The sequence below is a fragment of the Nyctibius grandis genome, chromosome 6 (assembly GCF_013368605.1).
Source record: "Nyctibius grandis isolate bNycGra1 chromosome 6, bNycGra1.pri, whole genome shotgun sequence".
Lineage (NCBI taxonomy): Eukaryota > Metazoa > Chordata > Aves > Nyctibiiformes > Nyctibiidae > Nyctibius > Nyctibius grandis.
In genome coordinates, this window is record NC_090663.1 from 30843279 (window position 1) to 30861055 (window position 17777).

Below are 17777 nucleotides of genomic sequence, written 5' to 3' on the forward strand. Positions count from 1 at the left end.
AATTAAGGTGTAGCCTGTGTTGCTAGTATCCAGCCTGGGAGAGGAGATGAACAAGTACACAACACACCTGTACTGATGATTGCTGCAGTAGGAAAAGGAAATGAGCTCACCTACTTATTTCAAGACATTATCAGCTGGTAGATAACTTTTTTTGGTACTAATCTGGAATTAATTTAATGCCTCAAATAAAAGGAGTTAAGGTGAGCCAAATTTGAGTTTGAGCACTGGGTAGATATTTGTATGCACTCTTTCTAGTTTGAACCATTTGTGGGCTAGAAGGAAGTAAACAGTGTTCTCATTGTTGCCAGGCCTCCGGCAAGAGTATGCAGCAAGTGCTTCTCGGCGTAGTTCTGGTTCTTCTTGCAATTCTACAAGGCGAGGCACGTTCAGCGATCAGGAGCTCGACGCGCAGAGTTTAGAAGATGAAGAAGATGGCACACATCACACAGTGCACCCTGCTGTTAACAGGTTCTCACCGTCACCTCGCAGTTCTCCCTGGCCTTCACCAAAACAATCTCCAAGGAATTCACCTCGCTCCCGATCACCTGCTCGAAGCATAGAATACAGTAGAGTGTCGCCCCAACCTATGATTAGCCGTTTACAGCAACCTCGTCTTTCGCTTCAAGGCCATCCTACAGATTTGCAGACTAGTAATGTCAAAAGTGAAGGTAAAAAGCTCTGTCTCAAATTCATTACACAAGTAGTCATGTAGTTCCTGTAAAGGATTTTGGTCAGCGTGCAGTGCTAAAACTATATGCCTGTGTAACATCATGGTTTAATCTCAGAGTTGTTGAAGAAAAAGCAGAGCAAGCAAAGCTCAAGTTCTGCTGGGGAGCCCTTGCAGTTAGATGACTTCATAGGCTTATATTGATTTTACATGTTATCCAGTCACTCTGGGTGTAATTGAGTTTCATGGTGACCGAGTTCTATCTTTGGCAGGCAAATGCACTAAAATAAAGCAGAGCCCAAGGGAAACTATCATTCACCAGTAGGGTTGGGCCTTGCAGATGGCAGAATAAAATGTAGGGTAAGTAACTGTGGTCAGATAAGAGTAACATGGCAATTTATGCATCCCTGTAGCCTGTGAGATAGCTGAGTGCTTTCGTCTGGCAGTGCAGGACTCTGAACTCTTTGAGCATGAACACAGCCTTAAAAATATTAGTACTTTTAAGTCATGCCTTTGCTGGATACTTTAGATATCACAAAGCTATGCAAACTGCTGCATAATAAAAAATAAAGCTTGCAGTAACCTTGACACAATTATACTATATTGACATAGAACAAAACATCATATCCTGATACGATTTTCCTTCTTTAAGGTACTTTTTACTGATAGAAACCTGGCAGAAACTCCTTTAATTGGGCTAAAATTTCACAAGCATATTCCCATTTTAACAAATGATGTTGTTATTTGGCAAATAAAATCTTAAATTCAGAAATAATATACATTTAGGTATTAGGAATTCACCTTTTTTCATCTTTCAGGTAAGCTGGATGCGAAGTGTCTGCAGTAGAGATGATGTAGAAATGCATTTTTAAACAGTTTATTTTCTGGGTGTTTTTTCCCCCTAATATAGCAAAGAGGTCTATACCAGTTACAGAATTTCATTGGCTAAGAAATTTTAGAATTTTAATCAGGAAAATTGGTGTGCTAGGCTAGAGCTTTTGGGGAAGGTGATCCTGTAATTAGCTATTCAAGAATATCTTTCACAGAATCACAGAATGTTAGGGATTGAAAGGGACCTCGAAAGATCATCTAGTCCAATCCCCCTGCCGGAGCAGGATTACCTAGATCATATCACACAGGAACGCGTCCAGGCGGGTTTTGAATGTCTCCAGAGAAGGAGACTCCACAACCTCTCTGGGCAGCCTGTTCCAGTGTTCAGTCACCCTCACCGTAAAGAAGTTTTCCCTCATATTTACGTGGAACCTCCTGTGTTCTAGCTTGCACCCATTGCCCCTTGTCCTGTCAAGGGATGTCACTGAGAAGAGCCTGGCTCCATCCTCATGACACCTGCCCTTTACATATTTATAAACATTAATGAGGTCACCCCTCAGTCTCCTCTTCTCTAAGCTAAAGAGACCCAGCTCCCTCAGCCTCTCCTCATAAGGGAGATGTTCCACTCCCCCAATCATCTTCGTGGCTCTGCGCTGGACTCTCTCTAGCAGTTCCCTGTCCTTCTTGAACTGAGGGGCCCAGAACTGGACACAATATTCCAGATGCAGCCTCACCAGGGCAGAGTAGAGGGGGAGGAGAACCTCTCTTGACCTGCTAACCACACCCCTTCTAATAATCTTTGGAAGGGTTAGCTTAAGTCTCATCTAGTAATAGTGGCTTGAGGAAGTTTTAGGTATACAGGAAAATGTACAACACAAAAGCTAATCAATTATATTATGACTTAATTGAGAATTCCTTTCCCGTTCTTTACTAAGGTTTTGTAAAAGTCTTAATGCATGCTAGATGAGTTACAAAAAAATATCCCATGAGAGGCAAGGTACCAAAAGCTGGTATCCCACATACCAGAGGGATAAAAATAGAGCGTGTGATCATGTGTTTCTGAAATGCTTCCAAGGAATTCTCTTGCAGTGGTTTTTGTGCAGTTGAACGTTGCTTGGATATTCAGAGTTAATACACCAGCAGCCAAAAAAAATTGTTTGGGATTTTTTTTTTTTCTCTGGAATGGTTAGTGGGAAATTTGGTTGACAGAGTTCAACAATGTACCAACTGCCATGCAAACTACTAAGTGCAGAAAGTACACTTGTAGGGATATTAAGCCTATGAAGACTCTCTTTTTTTCATCTTTAGTGCTTGTGCATGGTTAGCATACTTCTTTCCTGCATCCCTTTACAGAATCAGGTTGGCCACTCATCCTGACAAGGCATCTGCAGTCTTCTATCCAAAGTATGTCATCAGCCCAGCTCTGCATGGGTTGGAGATACACAGAATGTCATTAGACTCGAGAAATACTTAATGAGAGATTAATCTTTTTGTATTCTGTGAGCAGTGGTACAAATTTTAGAAGACCCTTGAAGAATCAGTACTAGCTGAATAGATAGCCAAGTCATATGTGAAACATAACTAGACACTTCAGTAATTTTGAATGCTGTGTGCGAAGAGTTTCTTTTCAAGTGGGTGGCTGTTCTTTGTTGTATAATGTGCTGCTATGGGACTGGGTAGTCCCAAAAATTGACTCAAAAAATTACTGTGTACTTTTAATCTTCAGGCAAGCATTCTATATTATAAATAACTTTCTAGGTAAATACTTCAAAAAGTGTGCAAAACTGCAAACTGGGTTTGCCTATTCAATTTCCCTAATGGCAGAACAAAACCCAGAGAATCATAATTCAGATATGTTTCAATTTCAAAACACTCTATGCTTGACTTTTTTTCACCACAGGTAAAAAAATGTACATTCTTGCTTTTTTATATAAATATGTTGTATATAGAATCATAGAATCATAGAATGGTTTGGGTTGGAAGGGACGTTAAAAATCATCTAGTTCCAACCCCCCTGCCACAGGCAGGGACACCTTTCCTCTAGACCAGGTTGCTCAAAGCCTCATCCAACCTGGCCGTAAACATGGCCAGGGAGGGGGCAGCCACAACGTCTCTGGGCAACCTGTTCCAGTGTCTCACCCCCCTCACAGTAAAGAATTTCTTCTTAATATCTAATCTAAACCTACCCTCTTTCAGTTTAAAACCATTCCCCCTCATCCTGTCACTACTTGTCCTTGTAAAAAGCCCCTCTCCAGCTTTCCTGTAGGCCCCCTTCAGATACTGGAAGGCTGCTATGAGGTCTCCCCAGAGCCTTCTCTTCTCCAGGCTGAACAGCCCCAACTCTCTCGGCCTGTCTTCATAGGAGAGGTGCTCCAGCCCTCTCATCATCTTCGTGGCCCTCCTCTGGACTCGTTCCAACAGCTCCATGTCCTCCTTATGTTGAGGGCCCCAGAGCTGGACACAGTACTCCAGGTGGGGTCTCATGAGAGCAGAGTAAAGGGGCAGAATCACCTCCCTCGACCTGCTGGCCACGCTGCTTTTGATGCAGCCCAGGCCAGCCGTATCCTGGGCTGCAAGCACGCACTGCTGGCTCATGTTGAGCTTCACATCAACCATCACCCCCAAGTCCTTCTCCTCAGGGCTACTCTCAATCCATTCTCCGCCCAGCCTGTATTTGTGCTTGGGATTGCCCCGACCTACGTGCAGGGCCTTGCACTTGGCCTTGTTGAACTTCATGCGGTTTGCACAGGCCCAGCTCTCAAGCCTGTCAAGGTGCCTCTGGATGGCATCCCTTCCCTCCAGCGTGTCAACCACACCGCACAGCTTGGTGTCATTGGCAAACTTGCTGAGGGCGCACTCAATCCCACTGTCCATGTCGCCAACAAAGATGTTAAACAGGACCGGTCCCAATACCGACCACTGAGGAACGCCACTCGTCACTGGTGTCCACTTAGACATTGAGCCGTTAACCGTAACTCTTTGAGTGCGACCATCCAGCCAATTCCTTATCCACCGAGTGGTCCATCTGTCAAGTCCATGTCTCTCCAATTTAGAGACAAGGATGTCGTGTGGGACAGTGTCAAATGCTTTGCACAAGTCCAGGTGGATGACATCAGTTGCTCTTCCCCTATCCACCAGTGCTGTAACCCCATGTTGGCTGTCACCAATCACCTCCTTGATTTCTGTGTGCCTCAGTATAGGTTCCAAGAGGATCAGCTCCATGATCTTGCCAGGCACAGAGGTGAGACTGACTGGCCTGTAGTTCCCCGGGTCTTCCTTTTTCCCCTTCTTGAAGATGGGGGTTATGTTTCCCCTTTTCCAGTCAGTGGGAACTTCACCAGACTGCCATGACTTCTCAAAAATGATGGATAGCGGCTTAGCAGCTTCATCCGCCAGTTCCCTCAGGACCCGTGGATGCACCTCATCAGGTCCCACGGACTTGTGCACCTTCAGGTTCCTTAGATGGTCTCGAACCTGATCTTCTCCTACAGTGGGCGGTTCTTCATCCTCCCAGTCCCTGCCTCTGCCTCCTGCGACTTGGGTGGTGAGGCTAGAGCTCTTGCCGGTGAAGACTGAGGGAAAAAAGTCGTTGAGTACCTCAGCTTTCTCCATATCTCGGGTAACCAGGTCTCCCGTTTCCTTCCAGAGAGGGCCCACATTTTCCCTAGTCTTCCTTTTATCACTGACATACCTATAGAAGCATTTCTTGTTGTCCTTGACATCCCTGGCCAGATTTAATTCTGTCAGGGCTTTAGCTTTCCTAACCTGGTCCCTGGCTTCTCAGACAATTTCCCTGTATTCCTCCCAGGCTACCTGCCCTTGCTTCCACCCTCTGTAGGCTTCCTTCTTGTGCCTGAGTTTATCCAGGAGTTCCTTGTTCATCCATGCAGGCCTCCTGGCGTTTTTGCCTGCCTTCCTCTTTGTCGGGATGCATCGCTCCTGAGCCTGGAGGAGGTGGTCCTTGAATACTAACCAGCTTTCTTGGGCCCCTCTTCCCTCCAGGGCTTTATCCCAATGGACTTTCCCAAGCAGGTCCCTGAAGAGGTCGAAGTCTGCTCTCCTGAAATCCAGGGTGGTGAGCTGGCTGCGCGCCCTCCTTGCTGCCCTATGGATCTTGAACTCCACCATTTCATGGTCTCTGCAGCCAAGGCTACCCTTGAGCTTCACGGCCCCCACCAGCCCCTCCTTGTTGGTGAGAGCAAGATAGATCTGAGAATAATATAGAACTTTAATTTAAGATAATGGAAGAATTGTGTTGTAACAAAATATGCTTTTAAATTGCAGTGTAGTTTTATATGGCTAACATTTTGTGTCACTTAGATTTGGGGTTCAGCTATGGTTTCATAACCTGAACTTTGACCGACATCAGACTACATATGGTATCTTTGTATTGTTTCATACAGAAAAACTAAGGCGTAGTCTTCCAAACCTGTCCAGGACATCGAACATCCAAGCTGAGTCTGTGAAAAACAGCAGAAGTGACTCAAACTTCCAAGTGCCAAACGGAGGAATACCTCGCATTCAACCTCAAGCCTCAGCCAGTAAGTACCTTTAGTAACACTTCAGTGCGTATTTCAGAGTTAAGTGAAGGTATTCAGCTGTCTTCTGGTTTCACGGCAAAGAGACACATTGCATGTCTCACTGGAGATGCTAATCTTGATTTTTAATCACACCTGAGTGAAAAGCTCCTTTTTTGGTACACAAAATCTGATACTGAGTATATTCAAAGAATTCCTGATCTCTTATTAAGGTACCATTCCAGTTTCCTAACAACATATATAGAACTTCTATAGTATAAATACAGTAGCGTTACATATTTCAGAAACGATTTATTTTCTGTGATTTACAGAAGGTATAGTGCTTTGTACTGTTGAATTTTACTTTCAGACTACAAAAACTTACTAGGCTATGAAAATACTTACTTGGATGATGTTTATTGCTTTTTTTAAAAAGTGAAACCTGATCTGAAATCATTCATGCAAGTTTAACCTGTGTTTGCAGTTTATTTTCTTCTTTCGTTTTGTTGCCTAGAAGTTATATGTGTAGGTTTTACTTTAAGTGTCAATATTCCTCAGAAAAGGTTTGTATGAACCTGTGTCCCATGAAACAAATTAGCCCGTTGCTGGGCTAGTAGCTGCTAGTTTGTCCAAAAGTGAACTGCTGATGTGAGAACACTGCTAATCTCACAAGTCTCTTAAAGAAGAGGTGACTTTAAAGAAGCCAAAGCAAATGAAACTTAAATATTCACTACTGCTTTATATGTCAATATTGACAGTTCCTGTTGTTTAAATGTTTCCTGACCTTTTTATTTTAAAAGAAGTTTCAGAATTAATAATGTTGTGGGGCATTTTCAAGGGAAGAACACATTCTGAATATTATTATGTGTAGAGCTTTGAACTATAAAAGATCTGTGATAAAAGTTCATCACTAATCTAAATATTTGAGGGCAAATGTAAGATAGTATTTGTGAATGAAACTTTTTTTTTTTTACCCAATGAACAGTAAAGGCATACTACCATACCTAGTTGGCCTTGTTAACTGCTCCTTTCAAAACAGTGTGTTAATGCAACGACATACAGTTAAATACAGTATAAGGAATACAGACCATGCCATTGACTACAAGATTTCTACCTTTGTAGTGACTCAGACCAGGTGTAAGGGTTGTGCGGACAGTCCCAGGTGTGTGATACTGTAGCCAAAGAACTTTATGTGACCTTGTTTATATCAATTACCCCCACATCCTTTCACCTTGCCCCCTTCTTCTACTCCTCACAAATGCTTGAAAGGTGGGATTTACAACTGAAAGGGCATGTGTGCAGTTCAAATGCAGGACTGTTACCTGTTAGACAGGCTTATCAAACTATAAAGCACTTGGAGCAGTTGGACAGTAGCTCTCCAACTGTGTTATTTTTGTGATGGGAAACATAATCAAAATGACCTGAAAGAAAATTAAGGAAAAAATATTTTAGTAAAAATCTGTACAGATTTTATATGGTGTTTTAAAATTGAGTGAACTGGGAAGGGAAGAGCACAGAGGGCAGCTTAGTTGGCTAGAAGGCTATTTCCAGTACTAAAAGTATATTCACGGTGAAACTTTATGGAAAGATCAGACAGCAAAAGTCTCAATATTCAGTATTCGGTGAGTTACTTCATTGCAGGAGCCAAAGTAGTCTGACTTATGTTTATACATATATAATTTTTTTCAACTTGTGGATGGATTGAGAATCACAGAAATTATTAGGTAAATTTGCTTGCCTTTCATGGGAATCTTTCCCCAAATGTGAACCACTCTAGACCAACTTACATTTAAATGTAAGTTAAGTATCATTACTAAAGCCCAGATTTCTAGCTTTTACAGTTTCCCTGCTCTTACAGATGTTTGTCAGAGTCTTGCTATTGACAATCGTAAAACGGTTTGTGTATGAAGTCAATGAGTAAGTATCTTTGCTTAGTCTGGATTAAAAAATTTTCTGCAAAACTGTACATTGTATAAAAATTTCCAGAATTGTGTCCTTTTTATTGTATACTTTTTGTTCTGTTGGTTTTGTATTTTGTCACCTTGCCCAAAGCACTGTTAAATTGCAGCAAATTTTTGTTTTCCTTTGGCAATGCCTTCTGGGTCTTCGGATTCAAAGCTTCCTCATACACCTGCTAGTTTTGCATGAGCTTACCTTTGCAAGGATGCTGGCTTGCCACCCGAGGTCACTACTTTTCTCCTTGTCAAAGATCCGCTGTTCACAATTTACTTGCGCATTTGCTGTGGCTGCAATACTGAACTTGCTATGGTTGCTGGCATTCAAAAATGGGTTAGGAATCCAGTAAGTTTCTGAAAAGACAGTTCCTGTTATGGTTACGTAGGCAAATTGTGCACGCTTGCTTTAAGAGTAGAGGGAAGACACCATATGTTTAGAGGTACAACTGTAAAACACGAAAACATTTGGCATTTTAAGGTTTAGGTGTAATGTGGTGAAAAATCCAACTTTTTTCAAAAGAGAGTAAGTGAATTAAATAGCCGTTGTAACTATTAGAATTTTCATTTACATCTGATTCTCCATGCCATTGTGCAGAAAGTACTTTTTTTATATGAAAGCTATTAATTACTTTACCTTAAAACACTGGAAGATGCCGTAATACTTGTGTTCTCCAAGGAATAGGTATCTTTTAGACTTTAAAGTGTTAAAATGACAGGAAGCCTCTGTATTTGGGTCTGACACCACATAGATTGTGCAAAGCTGTAGAACTTATAGGGTGGCTTCCACATAGGAGCTACGTGCTTTCTAGTGGATTGTGCGTGATACTTTTGTACTTACCTGGCACTATTAGCACATGGATGTTAAACCTTTAAGCAGAGTTAAATATAATACTTTTTCAAAGAGCTAAGCTGTAGGTTGTTCAAACTATTAGTAAAGTAACTAGTCTGCTTGCCAAGATCCAGCTGCTTGGCATGTTCAGGGTAGAAGAAGAAAGTGTATGTTTTGAGGAATCTGAGTATTCCTGTTCAGTTGATCAGAAGTAAACGTAACTACGTGCATTCAGCATGCACCATTTGCAACAGGTAACATAGCAGCATATGGAGCACTTCAAGAGCAGCAAATAGTGTGGATAAGCACGCAAGCCACGCTTACCTCAAAGCGCATGTTTCCTCAGCATTGCTCAGATTGCACTGCCTGAAGCTCTTTTCAGCGATTCAGTGCACAGAATTGTTTAACTGTTGAGTCTCTATTTCCTGGAGTCTCCATTGAGAAGGAATGAATTTGATATATAAATTTTAAATCCTTTCCATATCATCCCACATCTCTGACTTGCAAGTAGCATAAATAATGATGGGGGAAGAAACTTAGTGCTATGTGCAGTAGCATATTTAAATCTAACTGAATGAATTGGGAGAAACTAAATTCAAGATCATAAATATGAAGGAAGAAGCTGGTTTTCATTTTGTGTGGTATAACAAAAACACTGATTCAGTAAAAAATGGTGTAATGGAACACTTGCAGACAGAAACACTCAGGCCAGTGGTCTGCCTCACTAAATTCCTAAGAATTGTGATCATTTTTAAACATCTTACTGTGCTTAATTGGCTGTTCATGGGTATGCCTTAAAAAAAGTTTATAGCAAGACCATGTGCCAGAAGTTGAATAAGCATTGCGTATTGCCACATGCGTTTTTGCATTAGATTCTAGTTGGTAGAAGGAACAGGTTTTTTATTCTTAATAGCCACAGGCAGCATTTTATCATGTCTCTAAACACTGCAGTTCCTTTTTGCTGTTTGTTGAAAATTACAAGACCATCTAGTCATATTTTCAGAATGAAGGTAAAACACATGATGAACTACTTTTATAGTTCACAAAATATTGTGAATTTTGCACTGAACGAAGGGTAGGAAAGGTGATGGCAATTATTATATGCTATCAAGTTTAGAAATGGATTAACAAATATTATTAGGATTCTAATTGTTCTTCCCCTGCTGCCTTTATAGTGATATTCACCAATTGGTGATAGGGTTACTGAGCTTCCTTACTCAGGGTCAGGAATGCCCTTATGCACTGCTGTTCCCCCATCTTTCTTCCTTCTCACTATGGAAATAAGCCTTGCAGTCAGTTTTATGCTGGTATAAAACTCCATACACTGAGGTCAGCAGCAATGTTTATTCATACCTTATTTTAAGAAGCCTTTGTGTACGCAAAGCTTGATTTCATTGACTACTTTCCTCCTTCCCCCCTTAAATATGCTGCGGTGAAAATACGCTGAGTTGATGCGTTCCTTCTGGCAATAGGTAATTCTTTCCTTGCCAGGATTCTGCAGCTCTTGGAACATTGGCTTCTCTCTTGGTAACTGGTAGGTAGTGAGGTCATTTTGAGGCAGTATCAACCCTTGAACATTACTAGAAAAAAGGCAGGACATAGGAGCAATAAAACCCATTTTTTGTCATGCTGTCTATACGCTCGCAGCTGATAATTCTTAGTGTTATGTCTTCATTTTAAGCTTGAGTCCTCTTGCCTACCTTTTGAGCGGGGAAAAAAAAAGAGACATCTCTCAAAATGACCTATGTTTGCATAACTGAAAAATATCACTTTTTTAATGTGATCACATTTAGACAGAGATTTATACTTTTGTGTAGTGTTAGAATATTTTTTTGAAAACTCCTTTAAAATGAAAAGTTTAGTCTTGATAGGTCAAATATGACAGTTTAATTTTCATCTTCGTATCTAATCTTGCACTCATATTGCTGTAGCATGTTTGCTAGGTGGCTTGTTCTCCCTTTGGTGTATTATTTTTTTTTTGCCTTTCTGGGGTTTTTGCCCTGCAAGAAGCTTTACTCTTACAGAACCTGCGCATTTCGCACTGCAAAATTTCTGACATGCTCCTCTGTAACTCTTTGGCATTAAGAGCAAGCACCATTTAAAATCCCCACCCCTTCCAGAGCCATAACAGCTTTTTGAGTGTTTTACTCACTCTGTTCCTTGATGCTTCACAAGTGGATGCAATTCTGAAATTCCCAGTAAGTGTAGCTTTCTTATCTTCTTAGACAAATATAACACTTCTTGTCTTCCAACAGCTCTGCAAAGGCAGAAAAATTTGCCTCGTGCTGCCTTCAAAACCAAACAGTTTCTTCAAACTCCAGCTACAAAAGGAGGTAATTAACTTACAGCCTCTTATCAAGCTCCAGCAAATCTCAGATAATTGTTCACCTGCATTAAATCTCACATATTTTAGATTAATAAAATTGCTGTTGCATGTCGAGATTAACCAAGTGGCCCTTGCTGTATGAAAGTTAGCTTTTTGGTCTAAACGTTAAAAATACAACCCTGCATTATATAGGAGAAAAAATATTAAATTAGATTTTGAGATAAAATCCAAGGATTGGTGACTTCTAGCATTAATCAGGAAATCTGGATTAGAAAAGTAGACTACTGAATCCATATTCATTAGGGCTACTTTTGGATAGGAATTTTATAAATTGTAAAATAGAGTTTTTAAAACAAAAGTTGTAAAAATTGTTTTTTTGATTGTGCAAAAATATGCAGGCAAGTGAAAATATTGTCCTTTTTGCTGGAAACAACAGCTAACAAGTTTATCCTTGAAAAGATGAGCATAGAATGTCAGCTTGTTTTGTGCATGCATGCGCACATGCTTGCGCTTTCTCTTTTCCTCTCAGAACTGGAAGTTTAACCCCAACATACAGTAATTTAGATTTGTAATTTTTCTCAAAGAATTAGAGACTCTTGTGTGTAATATTCCAGTTTGCTAACAGCTGAAGTTGGCTTCTTTTTGAGAAGAAAATGAAATATATTGAGTCTCTAATCCAATGAGACAAGTTTTAACTAATTCTGGCAGCCTTGTATGTGACACTGCCTCAGTTTCACTACAAAGATAAAACAAGTTCATGATTTTGGTTTTAAGCATAGTTGGTCCTGTTGTCTATTACAATCTAGAAGATCTCATTTTAAAGATTGTATTTCACTTGAGACCAATTAATAAGCTCTATATATGCTAGAATCCTTCAAGGATTGTAAGAGTCCTTTGTGCAGATACTGAGGGTGGCTGACAAAATGCATGTGTTTCTCTCAGCGGTTCAACAACACTAACTTCTTTGAGTCAACTTCGTTCCATGCAGAAAGTTTTAGCAAAGTATAATGATTTTTAAGCAGATTCATGTGGCTTAATAGGAGGTCTCTAACAGTCTTCATCATATTTCATACCAAACGGAGAAAAGTTCTCTCAGTGTTCTGCTTTGGCATAAGACCACCATCTCTATTCCTCTGCAAAGCTTTCCGTGCTGTCTTTCCAGTTGGCCATGCCTTCACCTTCATCTGGATGGCTGGAACACTTTATTAGGTAGATGGCCTAGTCTGGAGCTGTTGAAATGTACAGAAAATAAACTTAACTCTTTGAGTTTATATTATGTGTAAAATTTTATTAAACCTTAGAGAATGAGGAACCGAGCATGTTGCACCACCAGTTACATATTCCAGTTTATAGTTGCTGTCATTCCTCACTGCAAATGAGGACCCGACGTGTCCTTTTCAGTTATTTGCTATTTTATAGTCCTTGATGCGTTGATTTTCTTGCTTCTGATCTGAGATTCTCTGGAGTATGGAAGCATTATGCAGTAATGAAACAAGACGTTTGTTTCAAACGAATAAACAACTTAAGAGCAACAGCTGGTTTTAGTTTCTTAAAATACTGTTCTTTACATAGCTTGACACCTTTCATACAGAGACATTGGGTCTTTTTTTTTACCATTTTGGGTAAAACAGTTCAAAATACATTCAAATAACTCTTTACCTCACTGTAACAGATTTGTTAAGGCTTATACAGCAATCCAGTATTGGTCAGATCATAGAATCATAGAATAGTTTGGGGTCATCTAATCCAACCCCCTGCAATGAGCAGGGACATCTTCAATTAGATCGGGTTGCTCAAAGTCCTGTCCAACCTGACCTTGAATGTTTCCATGGTAGATGGGGCATCTGCCATCTCTGGGCAACCTGTTCCAGGGGTTTACTTGCCCTCACTGTAAAAATTTCTTCCTTATATCTAGTCTGAATCTACCTTCTTTTAGTTTAAAACCATTACCTCTTGTTCTATTGCTACAGGCCCTATTAAAAAGTCCCCATCTTTCTTAAAAGCCCCTTTAAGTACTGAAAGTCCACAATAAGGTCTTACCGGACCCTTCTCCAGGCTGAACAACCCCAACTCTCTCAGACTGTCCTCATAAGAGAGGTGTTCCATCCCTCTGATCATTTTTGTGGCCCTCCTCTGGACCTGTCCAACAGGTCCATGGCTTTCCTGTACTGAGATGACAGAACGGTTTATTGATTCCCATTGTTTTACCTCATGTCTTCTTTCATATTGGTCTGAATCATCTCATTGCGAGGGTTATGATCTAACAACTGCATTAGAATTGATTCTGGTTTCAAGTCGGTGTGCAGCAGCTGGCCTTGGGGTGCAAGTCAGTTAAGGTTGTAGCTTCACAGCATCGTACTTTGCCAGGTGGGGATCTCTTGCTCCCTGCCCACAATCCAGGACAGAATCCAGAGAGGGTGGGAAATTTAAATGTCGTGACTGTACAGTGCCATTTATTTTTATTGTTGCCAGATGTTTTAATTGTAGTTGGTTCTAGTTGTTTAGTTTCTAAGGAGATGGAGTTGCGTAAAGTTGTTAAGCACTACCTTTACACCTATATGTGTTTTTGTTACACATGGATCAGCTCAGTACTGCACATGGCTATACAATTATCAAATAGTCTTTGACTAAGTCAGTACCTCACTCTTTGTGATCCTGTCTTACAAATAGGCCAAACTGAGTTTTATTAAATATCCAAAACTGCTCTAAGACAAAATTCTTTATATGTGGAGCAGAATTATTAGGCAGTTTGCCAGAGATTGCATCATGTGGACTGCTTTGGAGATTGCAGCACATTGGAAGACAATTCATTCCTTTATGTACGAGAATGAATGCAGCTCTCAGCAATGTCTGCAATGCTGTGCTGACAGGAAACGTTGTATGAATTGACAGCTCAAGTTGGAAGCATGATAAAATATGGTCAACAGAAAACTGGAGAGAATGGAGAGGACTAATTTACTGGATTCTTACTTTGACTGGGAATGTGACAAGCTTTCTTCAGTTACAACTTTCCATTGCGTATATTCGGTAACTAAAAACCTTTTCGCTGTTGTGCCTGTAAGAGGCCCAAAGCTATACTCAGTTTTTATACACTGGCATTGCGCTGTCGGTCACTTGCTAACATGATGCTGTATTTGTGTTCCAAGCAAGTGTTGTAATGAGAACTTTAGTGATAAAAGCTCCCTATGTTTACACTGTAGAATCACTTGGAAATTCTGCAGATTCAATTGCACCAATGTTACAGGCAATGTCACATTTTAAAAACTTCTAATATGTAATCTGTCTTAGTCCTACGAGCACTTCGCTGCTTTTCTTGTCCAGTCATGCTGCTGTTAATGCTTTCCTTAATCCATCCTCTGGCTTGGCACCAAGGTTTTTATTTTAAGGGGTTTTATTTATTCTCTTTGCTACTTACCAGCTGTCATGTATTGTTGACATCTCTGCCACCTTTTTTGTCAGCTTTTTCCATGAGCAGCTTCATGCTGTGTTTGATATCACTGTCAGTGGAAAGGCCCTCTTGGATAATCCAGAAAGGTATCAAGTCCAGTTCACATCTGTAATGAGGCACATATTAATCTTCCTAGACATCCTCTATAAGAAATGGCTTCAAAATACAACCTGAAAAGTACCACTTCCTCTGTACCCCATTTATGTTGCCACGTTCCTGTCATTACTTGTCTCTTTCTCACTCCTCATGTTCTTAGTGGATCTACCTTGTAAAATGACAGTAAAAGCTCTGTGAAGGGCCATCTTTATGTACAACATCTGTCAAAGAGGATGCAACTTTGGTCTCTGTGTAAAAAAGTTTATTTAGTGGAGGAAAGAATAGTTCATGCAAATTCACTAAATGTAAACGTGATTTTGTTTTACTTTCCTGATTGATTTGATTGTCCTATGTCGACTGTTATTGACGCACCCTAATCAGTTTGAAAAGCTGGTGAAATTCCATTTAAGTATTAAAATGATGGATTACTTTAAGTATTCTGTTTAGTGATACATTATGCATAATTTGAAAATATTTCTCACACTTGTGAAGAATTGTGCTTAAGGTTTGGCAGTTCTTATTAAAGAACTGTTGAATATTCTGGCTTATTAACCTTTCTGAGAGAGGACTTGATAAAGACCTTACATACTAACTCAGATACAAAGTATCTGAGTACAGATATTAGTTGTACTGATAATTTAGATAATGTTTGTAAGAAGAGGAAGGCTATAACTTGTTATAGTTGTCTGGTTTAAGTTTCATAGCAGCACCTTAATCTCTTCGGTGCTGGGGATTGGCTGACCCTATCTTTTTTTTTTTTCCCATCAGCCAATAAATCTGGGATGTGACCATATCTTTAGGTGAATTCCAATTCAGTGGATTTGGTTAAAAAGAACCGCATAAAAGAAACACTAAGACGCCCGGCACTCAGAATTTCATCACTGAAGGCTGATATACACTTTGAATCTATTTAAAGAGTGTATCACACTAGAATACTGTGTTCTTCAACATGTTCTTTCAGGGATGGGAATTAGGTTCACGTGTTTCTGAAGCAGTTACATTTCTTCTTAACAAATACATTCTTCTCTAGTTCTTTTGACTTGACTGGTATAATGGTTAGAGCCTTACTAGTATTACTTATAAATCCAGATAAATGAATATTTGTAGTAAGCAAATGGGTATTAGACTTATGATATCAAAAACACATGACCAAGAGGACATCTGAATTCCTGTTTCTCATTGCTGCTTGATTGGCTGTATTCCATTATACATTCCATATTGTTTGAATATTCACATAATTTCCTGTTTTTAATTTCAGTTACACTGTAACTTAAGCTTGAAAGTAACTTCTGTGTTTTATTTTCCAGTACCTTCTTCAAGTAAATTCCGCTCACCTGCAGCACCATCTCCCCTAGCTCTCCGACAACCAGTGAAAGCATTTAGTAACCATGGACCCAGTTCAATTGCTTCTCCAGAAGCGACACAGCTGACACACAGTAGTTCTTCACCCGGGCCTCTTGCAGCCCAGAGTTCAGGCTTGCCAAGCCCTGCCAGCAGTATTAACAGTACTACTCTTACCAGACCAGCAGGGACAGCAGGGATGAGGAGTGGTTTGCCCAGACCCAGTGCCCCTTCTACAGGGGGCATCCCAGTGCCTCGTAGCAAACTTGCACAGCCTGTTCGCAGGTGAGTATGTGACAGGCAGTCTTAGTTGGAAGTTTTCATAATGAATTTTGTACATTGTGTATTTGTGCTGCTCCTTCCTGTAATTCCTATTTTGATCTCAAGGTCTTTAGAATGGAAGTGGAGACCTCCACGTGAAGTATTTGCCTGTGTTTCCAAAATAGTTTTGAAGCAAAACTAAGAGAAGAAGGTTCTTGAATTAGAGAGTGAAGGTGAAGGAGTGAAAGTGAAATGAATAATGAAAGATACTGAACTTAGTGTGGGCTGAGAAAGCAATAAGAATTTGTCTGCATGTGGTAAAAAGTCATCAAAATACAACTGGCAAGTGAAAATTTATTTGTACCACTGAGCAACACATTCTGAAGTCAGAACTATTTTCTTTTTGTAATCCAGAAGTCAAGCAGTGGTACCAGGGTGAGAACACTTTCTCTCCTTGGACAGCTAGAAACTTTAGAAACGCACGTGAAGACAGAGGAGGCATCCATAGCATTTGCTAAACCTAAGGTAAAAATCAGTGCAGGAAACCCACAGGACCAAACAATTTTCAGCTCAAACATAACCTCTGTGCTAGCACCCAGCTGCAGAAGTTGCTTCATGTCAGAGTGCTTTGGAAGACAACCACAAGAGACACACTAAGTATTAAGTGGAAAGGCTACACGGACAGTTTGTCTTAAGGAGAATGAGAAGGAAGTGATATGTAATTTAGAATATGTGCTCTTAATGCCACAGTAATGTGGATTTTCACTGAATGTGTCAATTGGAAGCTGGGTGACACGAAGCGCTCACCTATGAGGAATACTAAGAACCCCTTTAAACAGAAAGGATAAACAGTTGGTCTCCAGTACCATAGAAAAGATGAAACAGCCGTAAATAGCAAAGAGGAGGAGTTCTGTTCTGCAATGAGTGCTGGGCAGGGCAGTGACAAGTGACTGTCACAGTATTGACTGTTTTGCAGTAGTATGAAACTTTGTGTAATAAAAACTAGTTGGTTTTGACAGGAAGTTTTTAATAGTAGCGGTGTGGTTGTCCAAATCACAACTTGTCTTATAGAAAAGCATTTCGCTTATTAAACTTACACAGCTATTTTTTTTGAAAGTTTACACACATAATGCAGTATCTGTACACAGTGCAATAATGAAGTATCTATGAACGTCAAGATTTTGAGGTAAGCAAAATGTAATACTCTAAACAAGGATTTCCCTGTTTATACATCACTGATAAAAAAATGGCCTGTTTTTAGATGGCAGCAGATTAAGTTTGTTTTCTCACAGAGTATAATAGCAAAAAGTTTTCTGTCTATTTATGCAGATGTTTTTCTGACATGGTAATTGCCAAGATATAACACATAGAACCTGAAACCGAAAATACTTTGGGGTTTACGTTAAGTAGACTGTATTGCAGAGAAGTAAATGAGTGAAACGTGTATTTCAATCATCTATAAAATGTTTAAATTCTTATTATGTATGGTAGATGGAGACTTCAGCA

General features: G+C 40.1%; 1 protein-coding gene across 2 annotated transcripts in view; it reads left to right on the forward strand.

The window, feature by feature from the left end:
* Positions 1–17777, forward strand: part of SLAIN2 (SLAIN motif family member 2) — a 41957-nt gene that overhangs the window by 21469 nt on the left and 2711 nt on the right. The window contains exons 5-8 of one of the 2 annotated variants that reach the window (XM_068404078.1): positions 309–668; positions 5902–6039; positions 11055–11132; positions 15977–16295. In XM_068404078.1, coding sequence (XP_068260179.1) covers positions 309–668; positions 5902–6039; positions 11055–11132; positions 15977–16295 — 895 coding nt within the window. The remainder of the gene's footprint in view (positions 1–308; positions 669–5901; positions 6040–11054; positions 11133–15976; positions 16296–17777) is intronic. The other variant, XM_068404079.1, reaches the window with a different exon arrangement.